The sequence below is a fragment of the Melitaea cinxia genome, chromosome 8 (assembly GCF_905220565.1).
Source record: "Melitaea cinxia chromosome 8, ilMelCinx1.1, whole genome shotgun sequence".
In the NCBI taxonomy this organism is placed as follows: domain Eukaryota; kingdom Metazoa; phylum Arthropoda; class Insecta; order Lepidoptera; family Nymphalidae; genus Melitaea; species Melitaea cinxia.
The window spans coordinates 11,221,126-11,244,259 of NC_059401.1; the positions used below are offsets into that span (position 1 = coordinate 11,221,126).

General features: G+C 35.1%; 1 protein-coding gene across 1 annotated transcript in view; it reads left to right on the forward strand.

Annotated features, from left to right (window-relative positions):
• The window catches only part of LOC123656013 (pre-mRNA-processing factor 40 homolog B), a 63,588-nt gene that overhangs the window by 36,229 nt on the left and 4,225 nt on the right, over positions 1–23,134 (forward strand). The window contains exons 11-16 of the mRNA XM_045591735.1: positions 2,458–2,564; positions 3,215–3,320; positions 3,577–3,806; positions 9,677–9,874; positions 10,634–10,903; positions 13,377–13,543. Of these exons, the coding sequence (XP_045447691.1) occupies positions 2,458–2,564; positions 3,215–3,320; positions 3,577–3,806; positions 9,677–9,874; positions 10,634–10,903; positions 13,377–13,543 (1,078 nt within the window). The remainder of the gene's footprint in view (positions 1–2,457; positions 2,565–3,214; positions 3,321–3,576; positions 3,807–9,676; positions 9,875–10,633; positions 10,904–13,376; positions 13,544–23,134) is intronic.

The window sequence follows — 23,134 nt, forward strand, 5'->3', positions numbered from 1 at the left end:
AAAACCTTGTTGTTTAAAAAGGTTTTTTACTTTTAATTTAAAATAATCAGCTTGCATTCTTTTTCGGTATATGGTGCATCGCTCTGGAACAAACTTCCTAAATATATCCAGCTTAGTCCTTCTATGTATACCTTCAAAAAGAAGCTAAAACAATACTTCCTCGCTCAAATGAATCCATAAATATATTTTCATTAAGGGGATCCCAGACAAATTCGGCCGTTTTCATGTGCTATAAAGTATACGTTAAAGTTACGTTAAAAATATCAAATAAATATATGTTGTAACTCGGATTCAGTTTATTAATGTGACTGTAAGATAATTGTATAAAACTCTCTAAATAAAGAGAAATAATTGTTTACCTGGACCTCCTTTCGCGTACAAAAATCGTATAGGCTTTCTAATTTTACTACTTACAATAGTGAATATTTTTTTTATTAATTAAGAATCCTGTACTTAATATTTCTACAGAAGGGTTTTTTATTAAGTGCAGTATTTTATTAGAAAATCGTAAAAATATAATTTTTGGTTATTTGCCGGGCGACAGGCGGCCCGCGGCAGACGGCCAGAGGCCTTTGTACGGGGAACTTGTGTCGCTCGTCATCGCACGCTGCTCTTGCTTACGCGCAAATCTATTTACTTTTTTTAATCCAAGATAGGCATCAAAATGTAACAGGTAGACAGACTTACTGTTGAATTTCGCAATTGTATTTACTTCAAATAAAAAAATAATTTAAATTATTAATTTTGAGCTGTGTAAATGTAAAGCTGCTTAGCTTGTGGTCTAAGATCCGAACCTAAAGTCGATCTTCACCGAGCTGATAATAGAATAAAATATAAATTTAGTATATCTATACAAATAAAATTGGAGCGGCTGTTTTTAATATTAAAATAACCGCTTTTTACTAAATTCATATGGATGTATACACGATACATACACAAAAATAGCATTTTGACAATTTTTGTCTGTCTGTATGTCTGTTTGTTCCGCCTAATCTCTGAAACGGCTAGACCGATTCTGACGGAATTTGCACTGGCAGATAGCTGATATAGTAAGGAGTAACTTAGGCTACTTTTATTTTAGAAATTTATTTATTTTATAACTGCGAACTGAACAACAAGTAACAACTAGTAATTAATATAATTTTATAGCCTAAATGATCGACACGACAAGAAGAAAATTAAATAATAATTATGGATGATCACAACTTGTACGCAAGCTCTAGGTCTAGGAAACGGATCAATCGCATGTCCTAAGTAGTACAAGCTAGAGCCGGTAGATGGCCGAGTTTAATAACCTTTACGTAATACTGATCAGGTGAAGTGCGGGTGGGTGGGGTGTGGCAAAGTCTAAATGCTCAAGGTCATTGAGAAGGGGGAGCCTCTTAATGTTTACTTTTATTGTGTATTGTATAATATATATATTATTTGTGTATTTTATGTAGATATATATGTAATATTTATGTGTATGATCTTTATAAGAAGTAGTGTATATATATATATATATATGTATATACATATATAGTATGTAAATGTAGCGTATATATAAATAATATATATATATATATATATATATATATATATATATATATATATATATATATATATATATATATATATTGTATTTTTATTTTTAAGAATCTGTATATATCTACATTACTGCACTTTTTTAGCCTGCTATGTAACATTAGTTCTCACTATCACAGGTTGGCTGGAAGAGATCTCTTTTAGAGATAAGTCCACCGTTGCTAACCAAATTTGTATATTAATAACTGTACAAAAATTTTAAGTGCAATAAAGAATATATAATCAGGACCTTTTTCGATTCCTTGAACTTTGAAACCACATTTTTAATCCACTGCAAAGCTTTTTTTTCTAAGGTTGTCATCATTTCTTTTTAGCATCATTAACAGTTATCTCGTTATGTTAGGTCCCATGAATATTCCTTCATCAACTTTTGCGTCAGATAAGGCAGGGAAAACTGAATATAGGTACTTGAATAAGTACTTGTTTTCACCTTTGGATAATGCCTTAACAAACTGTATGATTAAACCAACTTTAATGTGAAGTGATGAAAGCAAAATTTTATCTGGATCTATCAAAGTCAGGTTGATGACACTTTTTACTTCAACTTCAAATTTTGTTCTAATGCGCCAATCAGTTTCCAATGTAAATTTCTTGCTCTACTGTGCCATAAAATGTATAAAAATAACATAATATAGGTAAAAACTATGTATGGAAAATTGATTTCAACATAAAAACGAAAAAAAAAATTGTGACGTGTGCTTTTAATTTTTTTTTATATTTACAATAAATAGGTCAACAATAGGTCATTTACATGTTTTGTATAAAATCCCCAAAAAAACTTTTCCATCGCAGACTTGTGTATTAAAAAAAAATCAAACATCAAAATTTTCAAATTTTGTTTAATAATATTCTAATTAAAAATGTACATTTCAGTTTTTGAACAGCATATAAGAAATCTAGAGGCTGAATATATTCAAGAAAGAGAACAGATAAAAAAGAGGAATAAACGTCAACAAAGGAAGAATCGAGACAACTTTTTGGTAATTTTATATCACACTAGCTGTGCCAGTGACTTCATCCGTGACTTCATCATTTATCATTTAAAAAAAAAAAATTATATATATATTAAAATATATTTATTAAATTACTCTTTATTACGTCAGCTATCTGCAAGTAAAATCCCGTCAAAATTAGTCCAGCCGTTTCAGAGATTAGCCGGAACAAACAAACAGAGAGACAGACAAAAATCGTAACAAATGTAATTTTGGTAAATGTACCGTGTATACTACATCCATATGCATTTAGTAAAACGCGGTTATTTTAATATTACAAACAGACACTCCAATTTTATTTATTTGTATAATAAACCAATTTCGTATGATCTGTTACTTTCTTAAATTATTATTATATTTATTAATTTCTTTCTCTAAAAATTAATTACTAAAGTATGTTTGGTTTGAAAACTTCGATGATAAATTATTATTGTTGTAAACAAAAAAGCAGACTTAAGTTGAGGGTAAAATCTTTTTTAACTCATTTATTAATTTGAATTATTTTTTAAGCTTTAAATGTACATTGAGTGCTACAATAGTCCTATTTTTTGTCATCGCAAAATGGAAACGGCCTTAGATTACTTCAAAGTAGTTTCTTTATGAGCTAATCATGATCTATATGACAATTCATCTTTTAGGCGTTGTTAGATGGATTGCATGAGGAGGGCAAGTTGACATCCATGTCACTGTGGGTGGAATTGTATCCCGTCATCTCAGCTGACACACGTTTCTCTGCCATGCTTGGTAAGTCTTACGTCTGTTTGATAAGCTTTCTCTTATTTATTATGAAATTATTAATATTATAAAGTTAAAGAGTCTTTTAGTTGTGCTAATTGTGAACCGCCAATCCAGTTTTTAAAACTATTTTTGCTTGCACAAGTGTGACTATTAAATTCAATGAGGTATAACAGCACAACTCATATATGTTTGTTTAAAATTTATTTTTAAAAATAGCGAAAAATTGCATTTTAAAATTAATTACATTTGTTATGTCTTTCAGGGCAAAATGGTTCTACACCTTTGGACTTGTTTAAGTTTTATGTTGAAAATTTGAAAGCTCGTTTCCATGACGAAAAGAAAGTTATAAAAGAAATATTGAAGGAAAAGGATTTTGAAGTCAAACCTGAAACGACTTTTGAAGAATTCGCCACTGTCGTGTGCGAAGACAGTAAGTCCGCTTCGCTAGACGCCGGCAACGTTAAACTGACGTACAATTCTTTGCTCGAAAAGGTAAAATACATTTTATATTTTAACAAATATTTATATTTGTTCAAAATCGGAATGTTACCTTTTTAACCGTTTTCAAAATAGGAGGAGGTATATATCTTTTTTTTGTGTGTATTTTCGTCCTCGGGATAACTTCGTCGTTTATGAACCGATTTTGATTTTTTTTGTTCGAAAGGAGATATCCCAAGTTTGGTACCATGATAAGGAAACCAGGATCTGATGATGGAATCCCAGAGAAATCGAGGGAAACCCCCGAAAATCGTAGTGACGACTGGTGCGTTTGTTAATTTTTTTCGTCTACTTACGTTGTATTACTTGTCGATGTAATTAAAGTCAGTTTTTTTTTTCGTTTGCGAGCAAACACAATTATATATTGACTTTTCCCCATAGTAAGGATTCTAACAAATAATAGTATCGTGTTGAAATAACCAAGTCATACCTTTTGTTTTAGAGTGTACAAGATCCTTTTATAGGTTTACCACCTCGCGCCGCGTAAGGAAACTATAATAAGTAACTTAATATTTTGATTATTTTAACTAAGTTAAGGTTGCACAAAACACTGGGTATATTACCTAAAGTTTGTAATGTACCCAATGTTTAGATATAAATTTTTATTATTTATTCCGTGTTGACATCCGGAATCCATCTTGAGTCAAGCACCTGTCTTCTTAACTTCCTTCGGTCTTTTTCTCCTCCCTTCGATCTTCCGGCGACGCTGCTGCCCTCTAGAATTGCTTTTGGCGGGAGCTGACGTTCACTTTTTTTTAATACAAAAGAACTTTTACCTCATTATAGCGTCGTCTTTCTTAACGAAATACACGGTCTAGTTTTTGTTCACGTATATTAGTCAAGTCTTTAAAAGTGAAAAGTGATAATCCTCCCTTCAAAATGGAGAACATCGAAAATAATGAAGAACAACAGTCGCAATCAAGAAAACGCCAAGCAAGTGATTCTAGCGGTTCTAGTGATTGTTCGTCTCGAGGGGCCAGTACAGATAGAAGCAGTAAGGTTGCGAAGAGATCTCGCCAAACGGTAAGAGATATGCAATTTCAATTTCTTACCCAGCAAGTGGCATTTTTAACGAGTTTAATAACTCAGAATAATAATAATACTCCACAAGTCATAAATGCCTCTTCTGTAGTTTGTGAAGAGGTACCTAAAAACATAAACGTGTCTCATGATTTTATTTTGCGTCCACCTGCACAATCGGTAGTTGAGGAGAAACAAAAATTATATTTATCGGATTTGACAACCAACATTAAGGATCCTGTTTTCAGTAAATCTAAAGAATCTCATTTACTTAAGCTCAGTCAAATACAAAGATTTAAAAGTAGCGACTGGAATTCTATACGTTTTTATGAACCTCAAAAGAAATATGTTACTACCCCCGGATTTATTGAATTAAATATTAATGATGAGCTTAGACGTTTTTCTGCTTCATCGAGTGAGGACTCACGTTTACATTATTTAGAGCGAACATTTGCAGCCTTAACAAATGCTATTATTTCTCAAAAAGAAGAATTAAATATAGCCTTGCAACAAATCGTAGATTGGGCAGGTGATAAAAATACGACATTAACACCAAAAAATTTGTTTGATAAAATTGAATCATCGTTTAATAAAGATTCGACATATGCTAAGGTGACTGACGATATTCTTCAAATAGTGTGTGGCAGGCGCGCAGACTGTATCCAGTCTCGTAGAGAATTATTGTTGAAACAAATACCTGACGAATTTCATTCTGGTGCTTTACAAAAAATACCTCCAACTTACGAATTTTTGTTTGACGAAAATCTATTAAATATCTACCTTCAAAAAATAGGAGGTGCCGAAAAATTAGCAGTTAATTCACAGATATTGGAGCGTTCCTCACGGCCTTTGGGGACAGATCCCAAACCATCGTGCTCCTATAATTACGGCTCAAAACTTGCTAAAGAGCATACAGAAAGGTTTTTTCGATCCACCTATACAGGTAAGAAAGGTAAAGGTAAAGGAAAGTCTTCATCCAAGCAAAGATCTTCGTATAACAAATTTCGATCAGGTCAAGACCAAAAAGGTAAAAAATCAAATTATAATTCAACTACCCGAAATAAAAATAATAAAGAATGACTCTGTAAAATTTCGAGGAGGCTGTCTAAGACGATATCAGCATGTTTGGAGCAATCTAGGTGCACCAGACTACATTTGCAAAATTTTAAACGGGGTTCGCATATCGTTTGTAATGAAGCCTCCTTTGATAATACCCAACAAAATGGTAATAACATCTTTTCAAACGAAAAAATCCTTACAAATGTCACAACAAATAAAAGAGATGTTGAACATGCAGATAATAGAGAAAGCGGATTTAACGCCAAGTTACCTGTCCACATTTTTTCTAGTCCCGAAAGTGGACGGTACAGTCAGACCAATTTTCAACCTAAAGCGACTAAACAGTTTTGTTCACATAAAGCCGTTTCAGTTATTCAATCATTTTCGAGTGCCGGAATTTTTACAAGAAAAAGATTGGTTGACAAAAATGGATCTAAGTCAAGCATATTTTCATGTGAGTATTGCAAACGAACATCGACGGTTCCTGAGACTCGGTTACAATGGCGAACTACTGCAGATGACATGCCTGCCCTTTGGCCTTTCATCGGCACCACGAATTTTTGCTACCCTCACAAACTGGATAGCGGAATACCTACGGAAACGGAACGTCAGGTGCGTGGTATATTTAGACGACTTTCTTCTAGTCAACCAGTCACGTCAGCTTCTGAGCGAACAGGTGGCTTTTGTTGTCAATATTCTGCAGCAGCTTGGATGGACTATCAACTTTACCAAATCTGTCCTGGTTCCGACTCAACAACTAGAATTTCTAGGTATAACTTGGGACACCTTACTCAACAGAAAGTCCTTGTCGGAACCGAAGTGCCTTACGCTACGCTTGGCACTTCAGCGACAGTTAACGGCAGGCAGTTGGTCTCTCAAACAAGCACAGTCCCTTCTGGGGAGACTCAACTTCGCCTCTTTCGTTATCCGCCGAGGGAGGTTACACTGTCGGACTATGCAGTACTACAGCCGACAACTTCCTCAGCGACAACCTCACCGTCAAGTAAGACTAACAGACTCTGTACTGGCCGATATGAGATGGTGGGAGACAGCTGCCTCGGGATCCATGCCTATTCACATGAACTCGGTAACTCATCACCTCACAACCGATGCTTCGGAACTAGGCTGGGGTGCACAAATAGGAGACGTGAAAATATCAGGTCAGTGGAACATGGCTCAACAGCAATGGCATGTCAACCTGAAAGAGCTATTTGCAGTTCACGAAGCCATCGTCCACCAACAGGACAGACTCCTACATTCTCATATACTCCTTTTAACGGACAACCGTACAGTCGTGTCATATATGAACAAGGAAGGTGGAACCAAGTCAAAAGCCCTCCTCGATTTAACGCGGAAAATTTTGTGGAGAATGGATCAGTTGAATATTCACATAACTGCTCATTATTTTCCAGGCCGTTACAACACAGAGGTCGATGCACTATCCAGAATAAAACCTTCCCCGGAGTGGCATCTTCTACATACAGCTACGAGGAAGATTTTTCAAATGTGGGGGACGCCGGATATAGACTTATTCGCCTCCAAAACAGCTCACGTGGTTCCGAAATATGTAACATTAGACGTATTGGATCAGGCAGCTGTACTCCACAACGCCTTTTGCCATCAGTGGGATCACGGGTTAGCCTGGATATTCCCACCTCCGAATCTAATACCACGGGTCCTATCTCATCTGAACAGCGCCAGAGGAAAATATATTCTAATAGCACCCCGGTGGGAGAAAGTGTTCTGGTTGGCAGATATACATCACCGTGCTCTTCGAGAACCATATCTCATACCGAACCTTCAACAAGTGCTTCTCGATACAGTTACAGGATGCCATCCACCGAACATACAAAAAATACAATTACAAGCTTGGCTGATTTTGGGTGGTCAGAAGAAATAGAAAATTGGACTGAAGAAGAGAGATCTTTGCTTCTATCTAGCTGGCGAGAATCAACTATAAAGACGTACATGCCAGCTTGGCGAAAGTGGAGAACTTGGTGCACAAATAATACTATTAGCTACAAAAACCCAAATCCAACTGAAGTAGCTCGTTACTTGGCTTATCTGCATACTAATGAGGGTTTGGCGTACAGAACGATATTAGTTCATAAGTCTGTAATTTCGACCTTCACAAATATATCGACAAAGGTAGATTTGTCCTCTAACTTTTTTGTTAAGCACATGTTAAAAGCCATCTCCGTTGCGAAAGAAAAGCCTGTCACTCCACCCATATGGGATCCTCATATAGTTATTCAATACCTAAACGACAATCCGCCGGATGAAAACAATTTCCACCAGGTATCAAGGCATACAGCAATTCTATTATTGTTATCATCAGGCCGAAGAGTTCATGATCTGACACTGTTGACTGTGGAGGAAGGAAAATTTATTGATCAAAATGATGTTGTTATATTTTGGCCAAGGTTCGGATCAAAAACCGATACCGTAAATTATAGGCAATCTGGATGGAAAATAACACAGCATCCTAATAAGCCGTTGGATTGTGTCTTTTGGACACGTCGTCTTAAGAATTTATCACAAGATCGTCGTATTCTGAACGGTAAAGTAATAACAAATTTATTCTTGACTACAAGGGGAATAACTAAGGCAGCATCAAGGACTGTTATCGGAGGTTGGGTAAAATCAGTCTTGAGAGAGGCTGGAGTCGAAGCTTCGCCAGGGTCCGTGCGATCGGCGGTCGCATCTCTTAACTGGTTAGAGCAATTTCCTATTGACAAAATTTTGGCAACTGGTAATTGGAGACAAGAACATACATTCCGAAGATACTACCAAAAGATTATTTTAAATCAATCAAACGAAAATCATAATGTTTCTTTATCAAAATATTTTCAATCGCTACGTTAAAAGTTAATAGCTATTGTAGGCACATATTTCATGACATTGCATTAAAGATGATTTTTGAAAATTATTCTCTTATTGTCAATACAACCTAATAAATTACAGGCACATTATAGCATCGTCATATTACCACCAGGAGATAACAAACACATCACTCAAGATGGATTCCGGATGTCAACACGGAATAAATAATAGAGAGTTTTAACTAACAATAAAACTTACCTATTATTTTTCCTTAAGACATCCGGAATCCAGGTAATTCCTACCTGGTGCATCTCGAGTCTTATAATGAGGTAAAAGTTCTTTTGTATTAAAAAAAAGTGAACGTCAGCTCCCGCCAAAAGCAATTCTAGAGGGCAGCAGCGTCGCCGGAAGATCGAAGGGAGGAGAAAAAGACCGAAGGAAGTTAAGAAGACAGGTGCTTGACTCAAGATGGATTCCGGATGTCTTAAGGAAAAATAATAGGTAAGTTTTATTGTTAGTTAAAACTCTCTATTTTATTGTTTGATTTCTAACAAATAATAGTATCGTGTTGAAATAACCAAGTCACACCTTTTGTTTTAGAGTGTACAAGATCCTTTTATAGGTTTACCACCTCGCGCCGCGTAAGGAAACTATAATAAGTAACTTAATATTTTGATTATTTTAACTAAGTTAAGGTTGCACAAAACACTGGGTATATTACCTAAAGTTTGTAATGTACCCAATGTTTAGATATAAATTTTTATTTTATTGTTTGATTTTTTTGCTACCTTAACTTTCTTTTATTATTGTCGAGTTTTTTTTTTCATTTATTTGTATTATTATTTTTGTAAATGACATTATTTTGACTTTCGTTAAGTGTGTATACAACTTTATGACGAAATAAATTATTTCATTTCATGTAAAAACTATATAGTACAGTTATCAAATCTACAATTTTGCAGGCCGAGACGAGGAGCAAAGAAAAGCAGAAGGAGGAATCGAAGGCTCAGAAGAAGATCGAGAGCGCGTTCAAGTGGGCGCTCAGTGCTGCCAACGTCGACCCCTCGCTGCCGTGGAGCGAGGCGCGGGGTCTGCTCGACCCCGGCGCGCCCGAGCTGCTCGCGGTGTCTTCCGAGGAGGAACGCGCGCGACTATACAAGGTGGCGTCTGGCGGCCGGCGGTTGCACTGCTGCTTATTGTTGTTACCTGATTCACTCACTTCACTCACTTCAGCCTATCGCAGTCCACTGTTGGACATAGGCCTCCACAAGTTCGCGTCAAAAATGGCGTGAACTCAACGTGTTTTGCCCATAATCACCACGCTGGGTAGGCGGGTTGGTGACCGCAGAGCTGGCTTTCTCGCACCGAAAACGCTGCTGCCCGTCTTCGGTCTGTATATTTCAAAGCCAGCAGTTGGATGGTTATCTCGCCTATCGATCGACTTTTTGAGTTCCAAGCTGGTAGTAGAACTGTGTTATCCCTTATTCGCCTCTAACGACACCCACAGGAAGAGAAGGGGTGGCTATATTCTTCATTGCCGTAACCACACAGCAACCGTAACCATACAGCAAGACAGCAGACGGCAGCACCTGATTACTTTTTACTTATTATCATTATACTGGGAGTGGAACTACTATTAAATTTGTAAATATTTTATTAAGTCAATGGTTGAGCTTAATTTTTGTGTTTTAATTGGTGTGTTAAAGTGAATTTTATTCACGTTATCAATATTACCTAAATTAATTTTACTGTCATATGGCACAAATTACTTTCTTACACGATTCAGCATGTATCATCTCACTGCGATCTATATAAAAATACATTTCGTATTAAAATATCCGTGTCGTTTCACACTCGGAGACGGCGATAATCATTCGATGTGTGTAATATAGACGCAAGAACCCGCGTGTCGTCCGCAGGAGTATCAGCAGGAGCGCGAGGACAGCTGCCTGCACTACCACCACCCCAAGCCGCGCAAGGCCAAGCGCTCGAAGAAGAAGAAGCAGCGCTCGCACTCGTCGCAGTCGCGCTCGCCGTCGCCGCGCTCCTCGCCGCGCTCCCCGCGCTCCCCGCGCTCGCCGCGCTCGCCGCGCTCCCCGCGCTCCCCGCGCTCCCCGCGTTCCCCGCGCTCCTCCAGCGGGGACGAGCGCCGCCGCCCGCGCCGCCGCCACCGCAAGCACGAGCCCACGGTACGCAGCAGACGTCTGTTCCTGTGCTGAAAGACTTAATGCATGCTTTTCGATCATATTTTATCGAAATTTTCTAATCGCCTAAAATAATATTGGTGTATTTACACCGATGCTCAAATGAAGCATCGGCCAGTTGGTCACTTCAGCCTATTGCAGTCTACTGCTGGACATAGTCCTCCCCGGGTTCGCGCTATACATTCCGGTTTTTCGCAATTTTCATCCAGCCTACACCGGTAATCTTACGTAGGTCGTCGGTCTAACGAGCAGCGGTCCAGAGGAGATACTTAAACAAATACTTATATCACACCCAGACTCGAGGCAAGAATCGAACTCGCAACCCCCCAACAGAAATCAGAGTCACTGCAAATTGCGTCAACGGCCAGTCAAATAGATAGAAAATTAATTTCTAAAAATCATTTACTCAAAATTTTATGATGAAGTTAAGAATCGTCCTAATTTTTTAAAAATTATTATTTTTTACTTATACATACCAGCCGCACTCCGCGATTTGCGCCTGTTTCGGGGGCCCAGAAACACAAATAAATAAAAATTCTAAATTTCTGAAAAGTATTATTCGAGTACTTCTATAATTATGAAGGTACAATTTCGCACTTAATTATCACACATTTTTTTTACTTGGCTTTAAAAAAAAATCGTTTTGAACTACTCTTAAAAACATCCGTCATATATGTCTGACTACAGGAATGATGTAGTTAATGATAGTTGATGTTTTTGAATGGTGAATATTAGGAAATACATCTTATAATTTTTTTAGACTTGATTGGTTGAGGGGCGTCGCAATCGTTCATGGCGCGACTAAAGTAATTTTCGGATATATAAGTTATAAAATAAATAGTTGTCTACATATCAGTAATTTTGGTCATTTCTGGGATGTACATATATAATTACTAGCTGACACGGCAAACATCGTCTTGCCGCTAAACGCTATTAAAAATAGGTGGTGGTGGAAGATCATAAATAAAATAAAAATATAAGATTTTGATTTTGAAATAAAATATTTTGGGGTGGGTCACCCTTATCATTTAGGGGTGTAAAAATAGATTTTGGCCGATTCTCAGACCTACTCCACATTCACGCAAAATTTCATAAAAATCTGTCTAGCTGTTTGGTAGTAGTTTGGTAACAAACACCGCGACACGAGAATTTTATTAGATGTTAATTAGGCAACTAGCTCAAATAAGCCGGGATAAATATGTAAACATATTTACAATATATCCGACGATATAAATAATAGGTCTTAACCTATGAAGTTGCCGTTTTTGATGAAATAAGTTAAGAGCAATTTCACAATTTATCGCTCTGCAAGTTTAGGTAAATATGGTCGCGTCGCGATCTTTGTGCTACATCTTGATTTTTTCTAATGTTTAATAAAAATTAATAACTATGATATAAAATGTTTTTTATATAATTAATTTGTTAAAATACAAAAACAGTCAATAAACTTAAAATAAAATTAAAAAAATCAATTTTATACAATTTTTTTTATAATTGATTTAGTTTTTTGAATTTATGAATGAATCTAATTTTTACGATGTAAATAAAATAGCATTTTATTGTGCTCCAAAAAATCTGAATGTGAATGTGAGTTGCATAGTTTTGGATGCAAGTAGAACATCAAATTATGCAAATTTTCAAGTAACAATGCGATTCAATATGCGTTCGTTTGTGTGTGCAGTGCAAGGCACGTCTCGACGCGTATTTCGCGCTGGCGTTTATTCAATTCGTGAAGCACCCATTTGTCGAGCTTCTTTACCTTGACAATTTGACGCAAATGGACCAATATTGTTTTAGTGCTAACTTCGAAAGCTGCTGCTAATTCAGGTGTAGTTTGAGAATCATTAGCCTCCACAATCGTCTTTGTCGAACAAAATTTTAAGCCGACCACGTGTTTCATTTCTTAGGTCAAAATTTCCGGAACGAAAGCGGGCAAACCAATAACGGATGGTACGATCGTTAGTATTGTTCGCACCGTAAACGTCGTTGATTTTGCGTGCCGCTTTGCTACCACGACGGAATTCATACTCTATAATCCCTCGAAATTTTAACATATGCATGATGACAAAAAAAAACGTACAAATGCGATGTAAACAGAACGCTAACCATTAAACAAATGACTAATTATAAAAAAAATAATTCAATATTTTCAAAATGAAAATAATTTGAAATTCGAGTTATAAGCAATTTTTTTTTTAGTTTTGAAATAGCCAGTACGACGAAACAGCAATTTCATTGGTAAAGACCTAATATTATACATTCTAATATGTTATTAAAATTTTTATGATAGAAATTTTTGGTGTCACGCAACTTTTTTACTTTGCTACGATCAAGTCAAATTCAGTATATCTTTATTACAAGTGTTTTTTTTTTTAGAATTTGTATTCTTATTTTTTTTTTTTTTTTGAGATAGAGCAGGTTTTTGTCCATCTATTGAGATTGTTTTCCCACGTTCTAGAAGTCACCGAGTATAGAAGAAGGCGGTATATCGGACGAGGAGCCCGTCAAGGAGCCGGTGAAACATAAGAGCAAGAAAACAAAGCGCAGCGCGCCCTCATCGCCCGACGAGCCCGAGCTGTCGCACAAGCCTAAGAAGAAGAAGGACAAGAAAGAAAAGAAAGACAAGTATGTAAAATATTAAGACCCACTATCATTTTCCTTGTCAATTTTATTTTCGCCTATAATAAACTAATAGTGAATACGCTTTTTTTTATTGTCGTTAAAGTGTTTTTATGATCCCAATTTTCTTTACAACACTTCTTTTACACTGAAAATGTAATGTACATTATACATTTAATTTCCCTTTGGGAAGTCATTCAATGACACTATATTCTTCTTGATGCTAACGCATTATAAGCTGTGCCATTAAATAATAGTTTAGTGCAGTACTTACATGACTATAGAGAATGTCAAAATAATATAGTTGATGGTTATAATGGAATTTACTTTCATTTTTAACCTTTTGAGCGCCACGCCTCGAACCCATTCCCTGTACTCCAGGGCATAAATTAAACCAAAATACCTATAAAGAAAATAGTGTTGCCAAGAGTCGTTATCGAGTACCACAAAGTGACTTGTTTTTGTTGGTTCTTAAACAATAAATGACTACTTATATAATCTAGGAAGTTTTATTCTTTCAATATTTGTCTTGTGTTATCTTGCACTCGTTATATATAATTACAATAACACAAATAAAAAACAATCGTTACAAAAAAAATCGTAGTAAAGCACAACACTATTCTCTATCGTCCTGACGTTACTGTCACAACTGGACGACTACGGCGCAGCTGACCTACGGTTTTAAAACTTCCTTAGAAACGTGCTGTGCCGCACGCTGTATATCGATTTCGAATCGAATCGATATATATACAGCAGGATATACAGTTGTCAGTCGTTGCCGCACTCATACTCATCTCTATTGTAAAATTTGTCAAAATTATCTAGTTTGCTGTTTTATCTAAAAGAAAAAAAAAATTTAAAATAGTTCAGTTTTCTGTTGAGTTCATGCTCAAATGTTATCCAGTATTCGCATTAAGTAGTTGTCTTTATTTCGGTGATTCGGAAAACTGTTATACACACACACGAAGGGGAGTGTTGATTTTTTAATCGTGATTAATAAGGAGTAAACTTTATTTATATTATTTAACTTACCGTTTGACATTCGTTTTGGAGTGTTTGCAGTGAAGTGTTCTAAAATTGTTCGTCCTAAAGTCTTTAAAAGTGAATTTAGTGATATTAAGTTGGTTATTATCGATTCATCTCGAAGGTGTTCAGAAAACGTTCTTTTAAACTCAACCTGCATTAATAAAATTTATTAGATTCGATATTCTAGTGATAGATAATTTTGATGTCATTTTGATATATTGCTTTGGCCCATTGCTTACTACGCCTGCCCAGAGATATCAACTTCTGTGGGATCAAACCCCACGTTGTAAGTTTTTTTTTTCTTTTTTCCTCGTCTTTTTATTAATTTTTTTTTCTTTAAATTTTAAATTTCCTTTTTGTTAGTTAGGATTTATTTTTTATTTTTTTATTTTAATTTAATATACGTAAAATTTAAAATTTTATTGTACATATAATTTTGTTGTTTTTTTTTTTTTTTTTTTTTAATTTTCTTACACTATCATTATAAATATATAAAGTATGAATAAATTCGGTTGTTGCACATCATCTGAAGCTGATCGTGCCCACACTTTAGATTGTAACCTTTGCCGAGTCTCATTTCACTACAAATGTATTTTTCCACATAAGGAAAGTAAAAAGCTATCTTCGGATCTGGTGTCGACTTGGATTTGCCCCGATTGCTTACAAAAAATTCGTGCTCCAAACAATCGCAATAAAGATAATACACCTGTCCGCTCAAATCGTCGTGACCTAAAGGGAGTTGTAACCGAAGATAAGTTAACCTTGCACCCCAACTCAAAGCAGGATGTGGTCGATCAATCTCTGCCTGTAAACTTCCAGGATTTCATAAAATCTAAGTTCCATGATATGAAACGGGATCTCACCAGTATCTCGAAAGATATCACATCATTAAGGCAAGAACTACAGGACATAAGAATTGCTATGGATTTTATTAACGATGAACACAATAAGATTAATGAAAAAATTGCGAAAATGGAATCAAAGTTTAAAGCTTTTGATGCCTTGGTGACAACTGTGGAGCACTTGAGGACGGTTAATGAGAAACTGGAGGCAGACTCTAACGCTAAAGACCAATGGGCAAGGCGGTCCAACATCGAAATCTGCGGAATTCCTGAAAAGAAAGGCGAGAACCTCTCTGCATTACTGAGGAAATTGCTAAAAAAGCTGGATTTGATCTGAAAATGACAGAAATTGATTTTGTTACGCGAGTTTCCTCCACTAATAAGATCAATAAACCTAAGCCTATAGTTGTCCGTTTGCAATCTCGCTATAGAAAAGATGACTTTTAGCCTGTCTGAGAAAATTGAAAGTTATTTGCCAGGACCTCGGCTTTGCTAAAAATGAGTCTCGGATTTATTTTAATGATCATTTGACAAAATTTAATAAAATGCTTTTACAACGTGCTAAAGTTTTGGCTAAGGAGCGCACTTATAAATATGTTTGGGTTAGAAACTGTACAATTATGGTCAGACAGAACGACACCAGTCCTGTTATTCACATTGCGAATGTTGATGATTTAAAAAAGATCAAATAGGCATCATTTACTCTCTATTTATAATTTTGTATTGTATGATTTATGTAAATTGTTGTATCTCATTTATATATTTAATATGCTGTTATGTGTTTAGGGTTCGGCTATTTTTTCGGAGTGCTCATGTATTCAGGCTCTACTTGACAATCATAATTAGGATATTATCTTTTGCCGAGTTTCGGTGTGATAACGCTTCGGTTCTGGATGTAACGATTATAAAAAATAAATGTATATTTAATTTGTATATTGTATGCAATTACTTACTATGTTTGATCACAATAGTTTAAGTATTTATTACCAGAATGTTCGTGTTTACGTACCAAAACTAACTTATTTTACAACAGTCTACTTCTCAATGACTTTGATATAATCTGTTTAAGCGAGACATGGTTGTTAGACTCCGTTTCTAGCTCTGAACTTTTTGATTATCGTTATACTGTATATAGGTGTGATCGTAGTTATGAGTCTCGTGGTGATAAGCTTGGTGGTGGTGTACTTATTGCTTTGCGTCGCGAGTTTCAGGTTGTTTCTTCGGAGAATATTACCTTCCATAAATTTTCAGCTGAAACTGTCACTGTTACTATTCACCTTAAACACTCTCGCCTTTTGAAGATTTACTGTTGCTATTTCCCACATTGCCCAGAACAAGAAGAATCTGAGGCTTATTTTTTTGACACAGTTTCTAATATGATTGTCGATAGACCTAATGATGTTTATTTGATTGTGGGTGATTTTAACATAAGTAATGGAATTTGGCATCAAGTGCATAATTATTCAGAACTATGTGACTCTTTTCGGGGTTCTCTGGTGGGCACCCTGCACCACTTTCTTTGTTTTTCTGATTTGAAGCAGTATAATACTATAAAAAACTGTAGTGAGCGTTTATTAGACCTAGTTCTATGTAGTACTGATTGTGTCGTTTCTAGTAGCTCTTATCCTTTACTCGATGAAGACAAGTATCATCCTGCTTTAGAAATTAGCTCACTACTGGTTAGACCTAATATTTTTCATTTACCTTCCCGTATTATTCGCCTTTATCACAGGGCTGACTCTAGGGCAATAATTAAGTCTCTTGGTGAAATCGATTGGATTAAACGCTTCCTTAACCTCGATATTGAAGCCGCCACTACTTCTTTTTATGATACTATCTTTAATATTATTGATAAACACATACCATCAAACGTTGTGCATCAGTCACGTAAGTACCCTGTTTGGTATAATGGGCCTTTGATAAAGATAATTAAGGAAAAATTAAAATTTCACAGGAAATGTCATGTCATGTCAAGACATATTGTAGGATTTCAGACTATGATACATTTGTGCTTTTACGGGAAAGACAAAAAAAGGTTGAGGTCGACTGTTATAATGCTTACATTGATAATGCTGAGAGAGAAATTAATCGAAATAGTAAATATTTTTGGTCATTTATAAAATCTAAAAGGGAGGGTCTAATGATCTACCTAATCGTATGTTTTTTGGTGAGACTTCATCATCTGATGGCGAAGAGATTTGTGGCTTGTTTAATTCGTACTTTCAGTCTGCTTTTGAACCGGAGATGCGTGTTAATGGAGTCTTACCCGACAGTCAACCCTGTGTGGACTTATGTACAATCGAACTTACTACTTCTATAGTTGAGAAACATCTTAAAAATCTTAATGTTGACAAGGGAGTTGGATCGGATGCTTTTACCCCCCCCCCCCCCCCGTTTTAAGCAATTTTGTGATGTGCTGGCATTACCTATATTTTTGTTGTTTCGCTTATCTCTGAACACCGGATGCTTACCAACTTTATGGAAAAAATCCTTTATAGCCCCTATATTGAAATCTGGTAATAAACATGATATACAGAATTATAGGCCTATTTCAAAACATTGTTCCATTGCAAAGTTGTTTGAGAAAATCATTTACGATACTATGTTTCCAACTATACGTTCTTATCTGCTAAATCAACAGCATGGATTCATCAATAAACGTTCAATGGAAACCAATCTTTGTGAATTTATACATCGGGTTTCTAGTTCTATGGATCAGGGACCTCAGGTTGACGTCGTATACACGGATTACTCTAAAGCCTTCGATAAGGTCTCACACAGTCTTCTTCTCCTTAAGCTAAAGCGTTTTGGAATACACGGTGATCTTCTTCGTTGGTTGGATTCATATCTTCGCAACCGAAGTCAGGCTGTATCTATTAAGGGTTACTTATCATCGTTTATACCTATTACATCGGGTGTGCCCCAGGGCTCTCACCTCGTTCCTCTACTTTTTAATATATTTATAAATGATATAAGCAATCTGTTTGTGTCCTTTGAATTCCTTTTGTACGCTGATGATACTAAAATATTTAAAACTATCAAATTATTAGCTGATTGTTATGATCTTCAAACCGATTTAAATAGTCTCAAAATATATTGTAATTCTAATTTGCTTCATCTGAATATTATGAAATGTAGTATAGTTTCTTTCTCACGTAAACTCAAACCTTTAATTTATAAATATACTCTTAACAATACTTTATTAACCCGGAAATCTGAGGTGAGAGACTTGGGCGTTACACTAGACTGTAAACTTACTTTTGGGAGCCATGTTAACAACATTTTAATAAAGGCCTATAGTTTGCTTGGATTCATTATGAGGGTTGGATCTGAGTTTAGGAGACCTTCCACGCTTAATCTTCTTTACAACTCCTACGTTCGCTCTGTACTTGAGTATACCTCTACGGTCTGGAATCCACAGTATGACGTTTATAGGAATCGGATTGAGAATATTCAGAATAAGTTTCTGAAGGATTTGTCGTATAAATTTACTGACTTACCAAACAAGCCATTGAGTCTGTCTAGTCGCCGTTCTGTTCGAGACCAAATATTTTTATTTAAAATTGCTAATAGTCACATAGACTCTTCATTTTTACTCAGCAATCTACTTCTGAACTGTCCACGGTCTGGTTCACGTCATCCGAGGTGTTTTCATACTCCAACTTGTCGTACATCCTATAACACTAATTCGTTTTTGATCAGAGCTTGTCGTGAATACAATGAGCATTTTGAGAATTTTGATTTATTTCATTTATCTTTGCCTGAATATAGAAAGCAGTTGTCGAATTTCATTAAAACAATTTAATGTAGAATGAATGTTATATCGTTGATTTGAGCTTTTTTTTTGAGTTTTTGATGTTGATTAATTTATTAAAGCTTATCATTACTTTGGAGTGCTTTTATGAAATAATAATTGGTGGAAACTTTGCTGGATTTTGTAAAATTAATTTGTGTTAATATTTTGTATTATGTAGATCTGTTTGTTTCCCAAATATTAAATAAATAAATGTATATATATATATAGGAACAAGATTTTTTGCTTTCTTCCTGAAATAACAATCAATAAATGTGTTTGCTCGCAAACGAAAAAAAAAAACTGACTTCAATTACATCGACAAGTAATACAACGTAGATCGACGAAAAAATAGTCAAGTAAATACGCGTTATCAAAGATTACTCAAAAATTAGTTAGTTATCAGATCTCGATAAAATTTAAATGTGACCACATGATAAACATCAGCTTTCGATTAAATTAAAATTTATCAAAATCGGTACACCCTGTAAAAGTTATGCGGATTTTGATGGTTTTGAAATACTCCTATAAACTATTATTATAGCATTACCGGTGTTATCAATTATCGTTGTATGCCTACTATTTATTTAGAGGTTGATGCCAGCCTTAATATTTATCAAACTCATTTTAAATTTTCTTTTAAACTCGATCGCACCGATTATATCAATTAGCTTCATCGGATCAACTACTGAAGTACCTACTCTTTTTTCGCTTAGGTAGCAAATAGTACTAAAACAGTACTGAGTAATAGATCACGTCATTCGATTTCACGACACCTAAGCCGCAGGTCTGGCGCACACAAGCGTTGGCCAACTTAAGCACAGAAGAAAAACTAATGAGAATGGGGGGTTAGAGATGATGTTTATGTTTCCAGATGATTTTGAGGATGAGAAAGAAAATCGATATCTTTGCTCTTAACATTAGATAAAAAATTATAAAAAAAAACCATTTTTACTTGTTATTTTATATTATTATAATCATCGACTCCTTTCAAAATGCGATGATGTTCTAATGTGTCGCTCATGTTGCACTGCACTACTTTTCTCGCTATTCGCTAATGACGGCACCAGAGTGTCATCTATCCTTGACAACGGCGTGTAGTGAACTGTAGTCTTGGGTAGCACATGTACGATGTACTAAAAGGTTATGTTACTTTAACGTACGAAATGTAATAGTACCAAACTTCAATCGCTATTCGGACCTAATCGGACTAATCATACACTGTAACAGTACTATCAACAATCACAGTTCACCGCGGTCTGAAGAGTTTGTATTGTACGTCTATGGGTCCCAGTATCACACTGTCCGACTGTCCGAGATGATGTTATTTGTACGGCGTTCGTTAGCTCTGAAATGAAACAGAACACAGCAGAACAGTACGAACGAACGATTAATGTTGAATTTGTTAAGACCGTACGAGTTACATCGCGTAGCGCATGCTATTCATTTCGCGTTTAATGTCACCTTTTAAATCAAAGTTTTATGAACATAACGTAAACTAATTCCTTTTACGTAAAAGTATTTTTTTTTTTATAGTTTTTGTTTAGCGTAGGTAAGTAAGAATTGAGAATTAAATACACTTTTATGTAAAAGGAATTTGTTTACGTTATATTTATGAAAATCAAATAATGTGTATAATGAGGTTTATTTCACAATCGTATCTTTGGTACCAAAAAAAAAAAATATCAAAATAATAAAATAAAAAAATTCGACCTGTACACTGTTTAGTAGCCAGGTACTATAAGTACTAATAGTATTAATAAGGTCTACTAGTACATTTTTCGAATTGTACGAATAGAGTGCGCACCTGACAACGTCCGATTAAGCCCAAGACTAGTCAACTGATTATTGGTGACGCGCTAGGGATGTGCCAGATTTGAGATATCTGATTTATAATGGCGATTTGATTGATTTTATTTGATTTGATTTTCTATTCATTTTCTATTTATGTAGTTAGCTGATAATAGTTTTGTGTTTTTTACCTTTTGTTTTGTTCAAATCTCAAATTATTAATAAAAAATATAACACGTTAGCTCTAAAAGACTTGTTTTTCACTCAAATTTTGGGGTATTCTATTTTGAGAAATGTTAAATTAAAATACTATAAATATTTTCTTAATAATTTTATGTAATATTTTTGTGGGCCGGGTTTTTTTTTGTCGCCTATAGACGTCGTTGGAGCACAGGGCTCGCAAGTGCTTGTCAAGTATAGGTGACTTTGGCGTTCAAAAGGTTAATGTTAATTTAATTTAACCCTGGAAAGATAATCTACGTCTGCGAGACGTATGGTGAAATAAAATTTTGTTTTTTTTTTCTTTATTATTAATCGCAGCATGCTAGCTGCTTGAGGCAACTCAGTCGGTGGCTGGAGCTCACGCGGAGCGGCAGTAACGTCACGGTAAGTATGTGCATTATGTAGATATAGCTATGTCGTACGTCCGCGGGACGTATGATTATCTTTTATGCAACTTTTGCAAATTACTTGAAGTGATTGTTTATTATTATTAATAGTTACTTATTATTGTTTTCAGATATTAATAATTAATATATCATTATGGCATACCGAAATGCGTTGGATAATTCACAAATTGAGAAGTTTTTCAATCAAAATGAAGAAGAATCGTCATCAGAATGTGAAAGCGACTACGACGACAACCTCTTCGAAGACGATGTGCAGAGTGATACTGAAAATGAATTGATCGACGAAGCTGTAGATAAAATACTCAACTGATTTGCTGAAGATCATTTAGAATCTTTTATAGACCAAGCTTTCCCTTCAGCTTGCCGCATATATTACAACCAGAAAAGGGAGGTGTCGACACATTCGACCAAATGTGTTCGACAACGTCATGCTCCAGAAATACGAACAGGTGGCCAATGCCTGTACTTTATGGCATTTTCAACATTTGTGAATTCCTATGTGCCTTATTGTTTTAATACTCTTTCAAAGAACGAAAAGCCTCTAAGTCGTAAAAAAATTATGGAAAAAAGATTAGAGAAAAAGACTGTGTGGAAAAATATAGCGGAATTGTTGCCAAATGCTAATGAAAACAGTGGTCAGATTCAGCATGAAGAAGAGATATTGTTCCTACTGTCCATCAAAACTCCGGAGAATGTCAAAATTATCATGCGTGAAGTGCGATAAACCCATGTGTGGAGAGCATAAAATGAGTATGATAATGGTATGCTAATGGTATGGTGATGGTACACCCATTAGTGTGTTTGATAAAAAAAAATTAAAAACTGTTTTTGTAATAGGTATTTTGTAAGTTTAGTGTAAGCGAAAAAGTGCCAAAGATGCGAACATAAAGACTGAAAGTGATTTTAAATGTTCCTTTAGAAATTAAGCAATTTTTTTTTGTAGATTTGTAAAGATTTTTGTTTGTAATTTTTCAATTAAACTTTAATTTTGCTAAAATATCGTTTCATTTCATTCATTATTATATAAACAATCATTTGAACCAATAACGCATGATAAAAATTACATAGGCTTGGTAAAAATCCGTAACTAACATACGTCTAACAGACGTATGATTATCTTTTGCGATAGTTATGATATGATTATATTTCTAGGGTTAAAGTTCATTGTAAACATACCATAATAAGGACAAAAGCAAAAGTAAATTGGTTTTAACTGTCACAATTTTTAGATTAGTTTGACAGAGTAAAAAAGTGATAAGAGTAGCTAGCGTGTGAGCAAAGTACAACTTTTTTCGACATTTTAAAATCTATTTTTTGACGACACGAGTTCCACATACATAAATATTATGCATTAATATATATAAGAGGTACTCGATTATGATTTTATTTTTGAATTGCTTTTTATGGGTTTGTATGTTTTGCGAAATTTTTATTAATTCTTCACTATGTGCTTGAGATTTGATAATAACCATCGCATGTTCAAGAACGCCAAATACCATATATGTATAACGCTGCG